Raw genomic sequence first — 13,395 nt, 5'->3', positions numbered from 1 at the left:
TCTCTCTTGGGACTGCTTCTCCTGGGACTGCCTGTTGGGGTGGCTGTCTGCCGGATCCAGATGAAGAGGTTTAGTAAAGGTGCGTGAGGCAAACAGACTGTGGGCACACTGGGCAGCGGGAACCTTCTCTCTTCAGGAGGCGCCTATGGCAGTCATTCTCCGAACAGTCAGTAACTGATGAAACACGAGACTCCATGACTTACGTTCATGTACTCGGATCAGTGCTGAATGAGGTGACATAGAAGCAAAAGGATGTAAAGACAATCATCTGTGGCTATGGACATTCCTAAGTGCTCTCATTAGGGGAGAGGAAGAAAAAGGTGGGAAAGCCAGCCTGGCTTTCCGGGCTGTGAGCATCTCACTGAGTCTTTCACAATGTGGGGACTTGCTTATTGGTGATGAAAGACTTCTCATGTATTGAGATGCTATTCTATGTGCCCTGGAAAGTTCTTCCACTTTAAATTTCTTATGTCACTGTAACATTTGCTTGCCTGTTTGGATGTTAATTTCACAAAATTAATATTTTTAATGCTTCCATAATATTGCTTACTATCAGATTGGAATTTCTTCCTCTACAGTGAATGAGACACTGGATCCAAATACAGCTCACCCAGAACGGACCCCTTCAAGGGAAGCAAGCATGGGGCAGTCATGCAACCAGACATCCCACAGGGACTTGACAGCGTACCCCATGCTCCAGGCCAGGAGGAGAGGTGGCACTGGGAGGTGAACGCTGAGGACAGGATGGGATGGGTCCTAGCTATTGACAAGGACAATGCTGGAGGGAGTCATCTCTGTGTCACCTGAAAATGAGTTCGGGCAGTGGGTGCTATGGACATGAGTCCTGAGCAATGCCCTCTTCTCATGCCTCCTCTCCCTGAAGATGGCCCAGGAGGAGTCATACTCTCCCTTGAGTGTGCCTGTGGACACCTCTTCTTTTATAACATGACCAAGTGCCCTATTGTCACCTTCCCCCATTTTATTCTCCAAAACTCTACACCTGCTCTTCATTCTTTGGCCCCTAATGTAGGTTCTCCTGGCACAGTTCCCTTGGACTTTGGAAACCAAAATTAGCTTCCAAACACCAGCTTTTTTCTTTTTTTACCTTCAAGTGGGACTCACAAGACCATCAGGTACCAGATCTAAAGTGCTGTAATCTCTGGCTTCAAATCTGATTTGGTGACTGCTCTCTTCAGAGACATAACCATCCCAAGTCCTCTGATATCCTGCCTACTGATCACAATCTGATATCTGATGACCAAAGACCCTTAGAAAGTCCAATGGGGAATGCAATTTAGCCTAGAGAAGGACATGCAAGAAATGGTCAAGTATTTTATTGGTTTCTTTAACAAGATGACAATTAATTATCCAAGTAAGGCTGAGAAATTATAAATACAGTTTAAAAAGAGTAAAAGAAAATACAGCTGAATATACAGAGAAAACCTATCACTAAGATATAATCTAGAAAATCATGCAAAATGTGGGATCCCAGACTTTTTCAGAAAGTTAATAGAAAATGTGGAGTGGAGACAATTTTCAGAAATTCTAGTCCAAGAGGACATTTAATTATGTATCATGTATATGAAATGTCAATTTTGTTTTTAGAGAAAAATAAAACAGTTTAAAAATCAATAATTATGAAATAAATAAACATAAGCAATAAATGTAACAGAGTAAAAATATGTTAAAATCATAATAAATTAAAGAAGAGAAGTTACATGAGGAAGAAGAAATAATGTGAAAAAAATGTCTTGGAAAAAGTCTTAACATTTTCTGAGGTGAGAATGGGGAAACCCTGCAAACGACACTGCTGCTTCCCGGGTTGGCAATCATCGTAGAGTTTTGTTGTTCTGTGAAGGTCATTCATCTACAGCAGCGGCTCTCAACCTGTGGGTCGAGACTGCTTTGGGGGTCGAACGACCCTTTCACAGGGGTCGCCTAAGACCATTGGAAAACACATATATAATTACGTATTTTTTTTTGATTAATCACTATGCTTTAATTATGTTCAATTTGTAACAATGAAAATGCATCCTGCATTTCAGATATTTACATTACGATTCATAACAGTAGCAACATTACAGTTATGAAGTAGCAACGAAAATAATTTTATGGTTGGGGATCACCACAACATGAGGAACTGTATTAAAGGGTCTCGGCATTAGGAAGGTTGAGAACCACTGATCTACAGCATTCTGGAGTTTCTTTCCAGTCATGATATTCTTTTTCTGTTTAAACTCATAACTTTGTGTTTGAAACTATGTTAATTCTTCCACAATTATGAACACATTTATTTTATTTAGTTCTTAAAATTTTTTTTTTAAATTTTTTTTTAAATATATTTTATTGATTTTCCACAGAGAGGAAGGGAGAGAGATAGAGAGCTAGAAACATCGATGAGAGAGAAACATCGATCAGCTGCCTCCTGCACATCTCCTACCGGGGATGTGCCCGCAATCCAGGTACATGCCCTTGACCGGAATCGAACCCGGGACCTTTCAGTCCGCAGGCCGACGCTCTATCCACTGAGCCAAACCGGTCTCGGCAGTTCTTAAAATTTTTTAATTGAGGTATGTGGAGAGCGGCTACAGCGTTTGGACAGTTTCAAGCCTGGGACTAATGAGAGGGCACGATCCTCTCATGGCAAAGCCACATGCAAGTCCCAGAACAATTATAGCCAAAGGCTATAGTTGTAAGCTTGACCTTATGGTCTGAGCCTGTGGTCTCACATGGCTAAGTGATATGGGCTGTGGGAGGTGCAGCAAGTAAACAAAGCTTGATCAGGCACATAATTGAGTAGATTCGAAACCCGCAAGAGCATTGTAAACATCTTGACCACGCCTTTACTTTGCCTCGTGGAATCTGGCTATAAAATAAAGACTTGGCTTACAGGCTGTGGCATTGTCTCTCCATCAGAGAGGGCAGTGTCCCACCTAGACTAAGTTTTATTCTCTTGGCCATGCCAGCTCAGCACAGAGGTAAAATACACATAACATAACATTTATCATTTTGACCATTTTAAAGTACACAATTCAGTGATATTTATACTTTCGTAATATCATGCAGCCATCATCATTATCTATTTCCAGAATATTTTCATTATTCTAAAATGAAACTCCATACCCATAAGCAGGCACAACACATTTTTCCTTCTCCCGAGCCCCAGGTAACTGCTAACATACTTGGTCCTGATGTAATTACATATTCTCAATCTATACCAATAAAAGGGTAATATGCTAATTAGACTGGAAATCTTCTGGATAACCTTCTGGATGTCCTTCCAGACAAAGCCATGATGGTGATGACGAGGCAGAGATGGTTTGGGGCGATCAGGCTGGCAGGAGAGAGCAGTTAGGGAGATCAGGCTGACAGGGGAGAGCAGATAGGGTGATCAGGCTGGCAGGGGAGAGCAGATAGGGTGATCAGGCCAGCAGTCAGGTGAGCGCTTAGGAGCCAGTGCTTCTGGATTGTGAGATTGGGATCGGGCCTAAACCGGCAATCAGACATCCCTGAGGGGTCCCGGATTGGAGCGAGTGCAGGCCTGGCTGAGGGAAAACCCCTTAGGTGCGTGAATTTTGTGCACCCGGCCTCTAGAATTCTATCTAATAAAAGACAAAAAGGGTAGTTAGCCATACCTCCACTATGCTTCCCATTGTCTAATCAGTGAGATATGCAAATTAACTGCCAACCAAGATGGTGGCCGGCAGCCACGCAGCTGAAGCGAGCAGGAGGTTTGCTTGCTCCTGTGATGGAGGAAGCCAAGATTCCCCACCTGCCGCAGCCCGGCTCTAAGCTCCAAAAGCAATAGTTCCAAAAGCAACAAAGTTTCAATTATAGAAGCTAAACAAACCCCAGATACCTCCTTTCAGCCAGCCACAGCCTCAGAGCTGGGAGTGCCAGTGAAGGCAACAGAGTTTCAATTATAGAAGGTGAATAAATCCCAGAATAAAAAGAAAATAAAAAAAGGAGAGGCTGGGAGCTTCAGTTGCAGGCCAGCCTGAAAATGGCCCTCAGCCCCTCACCCAGACTGGCGAGGCACCCCAGTGGGGACCCCCAACCTGAAGGGGGTGTGACCAGCTGCAAACAGCCATCAGCCCCTCACCCAGGCTGGCCAGGCACCCAAGCGGGACCCCCACCCTGATCTGGGACACACTTCAGGGCAAACCAGCCGGCCCCCACCCATGCACCAGGCCTCTATCCTATATAGTAAAAGGGTAATATGCAAACTGACCCTAACAGCAGAAAGACTGGGAATGACTGGTCACTATGACACACACTGACCACCAGGGGGCAGACGCTCAATGCAGGAGCTACCCTCTGGTGGTCAGTGCACTCACACATGGGGGAGCTCTGCTCAGCCACAAGCCAGGCTGATGGCTGCCAGTACAGCGGTGGTGGTGGGAGCCTCTCCCACCTCCTCAGAAGCACTAAGGATGTCCGACTGCAGCTTAGGTCTGCTTCCCGCTGGCAAGTGGACATCCCCCAAGGGCTGCCAGACTGCCAGAGGGATGTCTGATTGCCAGCTTAGGCCCAATCCACCGGGGAGCAGGCCTAAACCAGCAAGTGGTCATCCCCCAAGGGGTCCCAGACTGCGAGAGGGCGCAGGCAAGGCTGAGGGACCTCCCCCCGTGAGTGCACAAATTTTTGTGCACCAGGCCTCTAGTTTTATATAAATGGAACCATGAAACATATGGATATTTTTGTATCTGGCTTTTTATATTCAGTATAATGTTTTCAAAGTTTGTCCATGTTGTAGCATGTAACAGTACTTCATTCTTTTTTAGAGCTGTTTAAGGTTTACAGCACAACTGAGTGGAAAATCCAGAATATTTCCATATATCTCCCCCATAGCTTCCTCTGTTAATAATGTCTTGCATTGGTGTGGTATATTTGTTACAATAGATGAACAAATATTGATACATTATGTTCAACTAGAGTCCACAGTTTACACTGGGGTTCACTTTTAGTGTTATATGTTCTATGGAGATTTACAAATTACACATTTTGATACATTAATATGCCCTTTATATTTTTAATAGAAATTTAGTGATGTATTTAGTAGTAAACAAATTTAGTAGTAAATAGGTTAGTTTTGCCTTAAAATATTTTTTGACATTACTCTATTTTGATTTAATGTAACTGAAAATGTTTTATTTAATATCTTGAGGTTGTCTTCTTTATTTTTTTGTTTTTATTTTTATCACTTTAAATTTTCTTCCTAATCAAACTAGTTCTTTGCTTGTTACTCTTGTGTCCTTGTGCAGATCTTATATATAAGTGCATATATTCCTTAAGAAAATTTCACAAAAATATTTTTTTATCGGTCAAAATTTTTACTAGTTAAAGAACATAATTTTTTGTTAGCTCCCCAAATTAGGGATTAATTTACAATCTCACTTCCAGTTCCAATAAAAAAAACCCATAGGAAAGGAGAATGATTAGAGGCTTGGGTAAAATGCCACAATTGGTGTGTCAAAAAGGATCTTGATGCATAGATGGTTGTAGTCATGTAAAGCATGACAACTCTCAGAATAGATGGAGAGATTGGATGAATCTTAGTTTCAAGGAGAGAACTGGAGGAAACAGAGAAACTAAATTTGTTAATCTCCCTGAAGGACTTTTTCCTTATTTGTCAGTAGATTATAAGTTCCATTATGGCAGAAATGGTTTTATGTGTCCTCACAACCTAGAAAAGTACCACCAGTTAGTTGATCAATAAGCATTTGTGGGATTCATGAGTAGATTTATAAGTAGGATATTTATTGAATCCTTATTTGTAGAATGCACTCTGCTAGGCCCTAGAGATAAAATGCTTAACAAGATATAATTTCTGCCCTACATTTTCTATTCTATTGAAGCTTATTTGTTTTTTCAATGTCCTATCATACCTTTATAAACTCTACTCAGAATGAGAGTTCCAGAGTAGTTTAGCATTAAAGAATTCAATTGATGGTGTCCGACTGTGAATTCAAGCTCATTACTTTGCCAGAAATCATAAGCTACTTGGCGACCCTTCGCTGCTTGTTGTTTTGCCCACACTAGAGATGAGAATGCCGTGGGTGATGTCACCCTGGCATTTCTACAACTGGTTCTAAAAACACCAATCCTCACACTTTCTTTCATTGCCCACCTCCAACCTATGCTGCCCAGTCTCCAAGCTTAGAGGACAAAAGCTCATAAAAATGAGTGGAGAAGTGACAGGTGGAAGAATCCTGTGTAGAACAAAGTATGCATTTAGTTCCAGTGAGAGAGACACTGAAAACTCATTCGAGAACCTCATGCTGAATATCCTAAATTTAGAACAAAAGAAAAATATCCTAAACTGAACCCATTATCCTTCCTGCTCTATATCATATTTCCAATCTCATTTTTTTTTCTGTTTTGTTGTGACCCTGTGTATAGGGTTCTCATACATGGAAATCCCTCCTCATCTACCATTTCTATTTAATTATAGCAATTTAATATTTTTCCACTGTTCACTTACTTCTCTCCTGCCTTTATTATTTCTTTGGTGTTGTGTTAGTCCCTCCCTTTCTCCCACTGTCAGTGACGTGAATATTCTGTGCTCTGGTTTTATTCTTCTTGGGTTGAAATACTGGCTTTGCCACTTAATGAATCTCATCCAGCATGGCCAGTGGTGAACCTGAGGAGGGACGGTGAAGGATTAAAGAAAACAGACAAGAAAATATAGTTGGGGCCAGGTGGATCACTGCACCTGGATGAGGACACAGTGACACAGCCTGTTAGCCGAATCTTTATTTTATAGTCAGCTCACACAAAGCAAAACAAGGGCAAGATGTTTACAATGTTCTTGCAAGTTTCAAATCTGCTTCTTTCCTGTGGTTGCAATTCTCTCAACTTTATCAAGCTTTGTTTTGGTGGCACTTGCTGCACCTCCCACAGCCCACATCCCTCAACTACCTAGGACTACAAGATCAGACTATATGGTCAAGGTTACCATATATAACCATAGCCTTTGGCTATAATTGTGCTGGGAGGCTCTTCCTTCCAAGCTGAGACTTGTATGTGGCTTTGGCACAAGAGGACCATGCCCTCTCATCAGTCCAAGGCTTGAACCTGTCCAAACGCTGTAGTCGCTCTGCACAACTTAGTGTGCCAGGGAATTTTTGCTAAGGAGATTCATCTCCAAGAGAGATTCTTAAGAGACTCTTAAGATTTCTTAAGTCTCCAAGAGAGACTTGTGGTTTAAAAACTGTCAATAGTGTAGAAAAAGCTAAGTTGTTCTCTTCTATCACCAGGAAGGGAAGACTCACTTAAAAGGAGAAGCTCATATTTTCTATCCTTGAAGACACAAGCTTGGTGATGTTAGAGAAGGCTTAGCTGCATTAAAGCAAAGGAAACCTCAACAGTGGGAAGGACTTCGTCAGCGAGGAAAACAGGCAGTGCTGTCAACTCTTCTTCATGAAAGCTGCAGATGTTTCTTCGTGTTTATTTGACTAATTTTACTTTTTACTCTGAAATCATAAACTGCAACATCAATTCCTTTCTCATTCACATATTCCCAGAGGACAAAAGTCTGGACTTGCTGACCAGTGAGAACTTGTCTGTATACATAAAAGCCTCTCTCTATATAAAAGCCTAAGCTGCCGAATGACCAAACAACCATTCGACCGGTCGCTGACCACCAGGGGACAGACACTCAATGCAGGAGCTGCTCCCTGGTGGTCAGTGTGCTCCCATAGTGGGAGCACTGCTCAGTTGACTGACAGGCGCTAGACACAGGGCTCACGGCTGGCAAGCGCAGCTGCAGCCTCTCCCGCCTCCACGGCAGTGTTACCAAGCAGTGGCCACCAAGCGGCAGTGGTGGCAGGTACAGCAGGGCCAGGATGAGTGGGAGCAGTGCCCGGGCCAGGCTCAGGCTCCTCCCCAGGCACCTGCTGCTTCACACACTACTACATCCCTTGGGCGATGTCAGACTGCCAGTTTGGGGCTTGCAGGGATCCGGCCAAAACCAGCATTCCAACATCTCTTGAAGGGTCCCAGATTGTGAGAGGGCACCAGCCAGGCTGAAGGACACCACCTGTGCATGAATCCGTGCACCAGGTCTCTAGTTAATAAATAAAAGGCTCACCACAAGAAGGCTTGGTCTCCCACTGGAAAGGTTTTACCATCCTCTCCACCACATGGAAGACTCCAGGTTCACAAGTCGAAGGGCAAGGAGGCAAGGACAAGCTGAGCTATTAACTTTCAAAAGATTTGAATGATTTCTGTGTATTTCCAATAACAGTAACGTGTACTGAGAATTCACTCAGCTGTTGACCCTTCCCTTTAGACACCACCCCTCCTCCACATTTGATAACACAAACAATAAATGTAGAAAATTTCTCTGTAGATGTATTTTTAAAATATTTTAATATAAATCTTTATTGTTGAAAATATTACATGTGTCCCTTTTTTCCCCCATTTCCCTCTCCCAACTCCCTCCCCTCTAAGCCTTCACCACCCACTGTCTGTGTCTAGGGGTTATGCATGTACGCATATGAGTTCATTGGTTGATCTCTTCCCCCCTCCACCCTCCCCTGCCTTCCATCTGAGGTTTGAAAGTCTGTTCGATGTTTCTATGTCTCTGGGTCTATTTTTCTTCATCAGTTTGTTTTTCATTAGATTCCACATATGAGTGAGATCATGTGATACTTATCTTTCTCTGACTGCCTTATTTTGATAAGCATAATGCTCTCTAGGCCTGTCTATGCTGTTGCAAATGGTAAGAGTTCTTTCTTTTTTACAGCTGCAGAGTATTCCATTGTATAGTATTTATTTCAACACACACTGAGCAATGAAACAGAAGAGATACCATGCATTTGTTTGCAGTTTTCTTGTGACAAATGGTTACCGCTCATAGAGACCACATTGTCCCAAAGGTAACATCAGAGGAAATTCTCCCAATGATTTTCCAGTTGCCCCATTCCTCTTTCTGCTTCCCCTTCTTTGAAAGGGGCTGAAATGTTAACCTACTGAAAATGGGCTACTCTCCACACAGAAACAGCGTTCTTACCCATAAGACCTTCGAGTAGAGGCAGCTCAGAGATGCCTAAGGCACTGACACTTCACTTCTTATGGAGGTAACAGAGAGTTAGCTTCTTGGGGGACGCCCATATCAGAACTCCTTAAGTGAGTCACAGAGGTCTTTGGAGAAGAATCAGGACAATTTTCAGTGTGATCTGAAGCTGGGCAGATGGCCACAGATGTGCCAGGACCCTGAAGGCTAAAGTAAGGACGGAGGATCCCACAGAATTGGATTCCAGTGAAGGAATAGATGTGAGATCCATCAACCATGTTGTAAAAGGACACATCCCCAGCCTCCCAGTCCAGGAACACTCCTATCCTGTCGGGGCACTGCCCCAGCGACAGAGGCTCTGACTGGAAAGTGAGAACCCCGATTTCCTCTTTCTTGTATGCCACCACCCAGAAATTCTTTTCTGGACTTTCTACAAACCACCCCTCTCTCTTCACTGTATCTGAGCAGACACCCAGCGCCCATCTGGTTCCAGGTCCACCTGCTGTTCCCACTTTTACTTCTGCCTCCCAGTAATGTCTCCCTGCGGTAAAGCAATTCTGGCCCAGAACACTGAAGATGCTCTCTTGCTCCTGTTGTGTGGGGCCATCATGGTTCTGAGAAACATTTTCTTTTGAAGAAACATGTGTTCTACCCTCAGATAAGATGAGTTTGGTATGAGCTGTGTCTGGATCCAGAGTAACAGCCACTGCAGGTATAAAAAAAAGAAAAAAAAAGAAAGGTCATTCCACAATCAAGACTGGTTGGTTTTAGGAAAGATTCAAATACAGGAAAAGGGGCATGTCGGAAAGAAGGGGAAAGCAGTGGAAGAGTGGGTAAACCATTGTGTTCTATCCATATCTATTCATAGGAGATGTGTGGTGTGTAGATCATGGAAGGTAGGGGTTGACAGGACCTCGGGTGGCCACCTGTTCCCCACAGGCAGACACTGTTTAGGGAAGACGACTGTCTCATCTAAAAGCCCAGGGTTGGGTATTGCAGGATGGGGGTCTCTCCAATTTCCTTCACATGCTGGCTGTTTGCTCTTAATAATTAAGTCGTGCCATATTTCAGTCACACTGTACCTATTTGCATTTAAGCTTCTTTGGTATCCTTTTTCTCTGGGCTTATGTAATAACTCAGTTATCCTTCTCACACAAACACTTTTTATACGTCTAATGGCTGAAATCCCAGGCTCTTTAGTCAGAAAGCCCCACATTGTGACAATCACTCCATCCTTAGGAGCTTGGAAGTTGGCGAAACTACTTTGCTTCTCTCAGCCTTGCTTTGCCCTCATGACAATGAACCTAATTCTGATCCTTCAGCATAGGAGTATGGGGAGCAAGAAATGAGGTAACATGTAGAGTTTAATACTATGTCTTGCCTGTGATGAACACTTGGTAAACTTTAGCTTCCAGTAGCTCTAGTAACACTAACACTGTACATTAAGAGTAGCAGTAGCACTAGTACTAGTAGTAAGTAAACTGCTTCTTGTCAAACCCAACATTTTCAATAATTAAAGTTTTTCTAAGAATTTATATGTGGGATATTATGTGTTTGGAGGATTATGTTAACTAGAAGATGGGTGTGGATGCGGGGATATTCAGAGTAAAGCAGAATGCAGTAGACAAGCAGTTCTCAACCTGTGGGTCGCAACGCCTTTGGGGGTTGAATGACCCTTTCATAGGGGTCGCCTAAGACCATAGGAAAACACATATATAATTACATGTTGTTTTTGTGATTAATCACTATGCTTTAATTATGTTCAATTTGTAACAATGAATTGGGGGTCACCACAACATGAGGAACTGTATTAAAGGGTCACGGCATTAGGAAGGTTGAGAACCACTGCACTAGTCATTGACAATCAACTCTAACTCTGGAAAGACTCTGAGGCCAGGGCCATTGTGCGCTTGCACTGAGCAGCAACAAGCTCTGCTCTGTCTCAGGATGGCTACATAGCAGACTTCCTTCCGGCTGAACTTCTTTCAATGTTGTTCGCATGAATAAATCTACCCTGTCGCTGAAGTCTCAGATTGAACATAATTTCTTCATGGCAGTTTCTTTAACCCCCCATTCCTTCCCCTCACAGCAATTGCTTTTTCCTTCATAACATTCATCACAATTTGTATGTGCACTTTCCCATGGAGTCAGAGACCAGCCCTGCTGTATTTATTTGACACTGAATGAATAGTTGTATAGATTTAGGCTGAATGAATGATATCAAAATAGTAAGAAATCTGTTAATGTTTCAGCATGAAATTGAGACTGAAGTGAAAGCCATGAAATGCCTAACCAAGGAGGTATTATTGGGTGTTTATATAAATGTTTCTGGTTTGTATAAAAGAGATTATGTAGGACAAAAGAATAGGACCACTCACCTGCTTTGAAATGTTCCTTTCTCCAGTCTAAAGAGAACAAAAATTCATGTTATCATGTTAAAATACGGCAAGAACATGTCCTCTGAACTAGTGGGATGCTTATTCACTTAGCCGCTAGATTTTTCTAGATTCTCAGTTTCAAAATAAAATCTCCAGAAGATGGCACCTTTCTAAACATGCCCTGAAAATGGCTCATGAAATCCTGGGGCACCTGAAGCCCCAAGACAACATCAGTTACTCACCAGCATATAACCCAGCTTTTCTCCAGTCTGAAATAAAACAAAGAGGTTAGATATTCCCATTCAAAGGACATTTGCTTCAGACTGAAATTGCTGCAACTGCATGAAATCTGAAGGTTTATGATAGTGCTATATTTCTGTGTTCATCATCTCAATGAAAATTATGGGATATTTGTCTTCTTTTATATTTCCTGTACTATCTCTTCACACTTTCCACATCCACCAACCCGTCTGTGATAAAATATGAGGGTCTGGTTCTTTTGGGAGAAGAGGATGGGCTATAATTGTGAAACTGTGTTGTAAATCCTGAAATTGCATTGCTGCCTTGACATCTTTAAGCCTCACAAGGCTCCAAATGCCCAACTGTGAGTTGTCCTGTTCTCACCAGATATGCTCTCCATCCAGCAGGAAAAGCTCCCACCCAGCTAATTCCCCTACCAGCCAAGCCGCTGACCCCCACCTGTCCTCAGCCCAATAGTGGGCGTCACCTCCCTGTCAGCTGGCAAAATTATTCAAACATGCTGATCACATACTTCTACAGAAAACAGTAGTGCCTCATCCTCCTGTCATTATGATCCTACCTCCTACAGCCCTGCTGGTTGACTCAGCTCCCAAGTGCAGCCTCCATATGTCCTGCACGGTGTGTGGTGCCTTCCCCCAGGATGTGAGTATATGTGATTAACAAACCACTGTCAATCTCATCTGCCCAGTGTTGGGTGACCCCCTTATTATTTTAGGGTGGGGTATTCCCCTTCACCAACAAGGTCTCTAGGAGGGAATCAGAACACAGGGGCAGATGAGATGGTTGACCCAACAATATCAGTATAACTCACCTTGATTATATAATTCTTTCCTTCTGCCTGAAAAGCAATAACAGCCTGTGAGATGCCAAGTGTTCAGAATAAAGTAATGACTAGAAAATCTACACTAATAGAAGAGAAACATGCAAATTGATCATCACTCCGCTACGCCCACCAGCCAATCAGGAATGAATATATAAATTAACCCAACAAAAAAAATGGCTGGCGCCGAGCAAAGACTGAAGGCTCCAGCCTGAGTGAAGACAGAAGACTAAAGACTGAAGAGGCTTGGCTTCTCTGCTGTGGTTGGAGCCGAGAAGCCTCCAGGCATGGCTTCTCCATTGAGGTAGGAGCAAAGGCTTGGGTCCTGGGTGCCGAAGGAAAATTGGTGCCGGCAGCCAGAGGAAGGAAGGCCTATTGCATGAATCTCTTCATGTCATGGGCCTCTAGTCTATATAATAAAGAGCCATGATGCAACTACCATTAGAGAAGGACCAGACCAGAAGTCAGTGCTGGGTTGCCGTGGTGACCCAGCACTGACTGGGGCTGCTACTGGCGCCCAGACCCAGCACTAACTGCCTAGGGCAGTGGTTGGCAAACTGCAGCTCACGAGCCACATGCGGCTCTTTGGCCCCTTGAGTGTGGCTCTTCCACAAAATACTGACTTCTGCGCATGGGCCACGAAGTTTCAATCTCACTGTACGTGCGCGCCTGCACGTGGTATTTTGTGGAAAAGCCACACTCAAGGGGCCAAAGAGCTGCATGTGGCTCGCAAGCAGCAGTTTTCCGACCACTGGCCTAGGGGGCTGTGGATCAGGCCCCGAGAGAGGCCTTCAGAGAGAGAGGCAGGGTCTGATCTGTAGTCTCTGTGGCAGTGGTTGATCAGAACTTGCATCTCTTTCTCTCCTCATCTGGCCACCAGCCATGCCTCTGTTTTTCTCCACCAGGGCTTCTGATCA

The 13,395-nt window shown here is 43.5% G+C and overlaps 1 protein-coding gene across 1 annotated transcript in view; it reads right to left on the bottom strand.

Moving 5' to 3' along the window:
• Window positions 1-9,075: 9,075 nt before the first annotated feature.
• LOC102425402 (butyrophilin subfamily 1 member A1-like) overlaps window positions 9,076-13,395 on the bottom strand; it is a 13,690-nt gene continuing 9,370 nt past the window's right edge. Inside the window, exons 6-9 of the mRNA XM_006105149.1 lie at window positions 12,470-12,496; window positions 11,640-11,666; window positions 11,398-11,424; window positions 9,076-9,725 (exon numbers count right to left, since the gene is read on the bottom strand). Of these exons, the coding sequence (XP_006105211.1) occupies window positions 9,076-9,725; window positions 11,398-11,424; window positions 11,640-11,666; window positions 12,470-12,496 (731 nt within the window). The remainder of the gene's footprint in view (window positions 9,726-11,397; window positions 11,425-11,639; window positions 11,667-12,469; window positions 12,497-13,395) is intronic.

The sequence above is a fragment of the Myotis lucifugus genome, unplaced genomic scaffold, assembly GCF_000147115.1.
Source record: "Myotis lucifugus unplaced genomic scaffold, Myoluc2.0 scaffold_641, whole genome shotgun sequence".
NCBI lineage: Eukaryota > Metazoa > Chordata > Mammalia > Chiroptera > Vespertilionidae > Myotis > Myotis lucifugus.
Note: the sequence above shows the minus strand (reverse complement) of the source record. Positions and strands in the feature narration are given on the sequence as shown.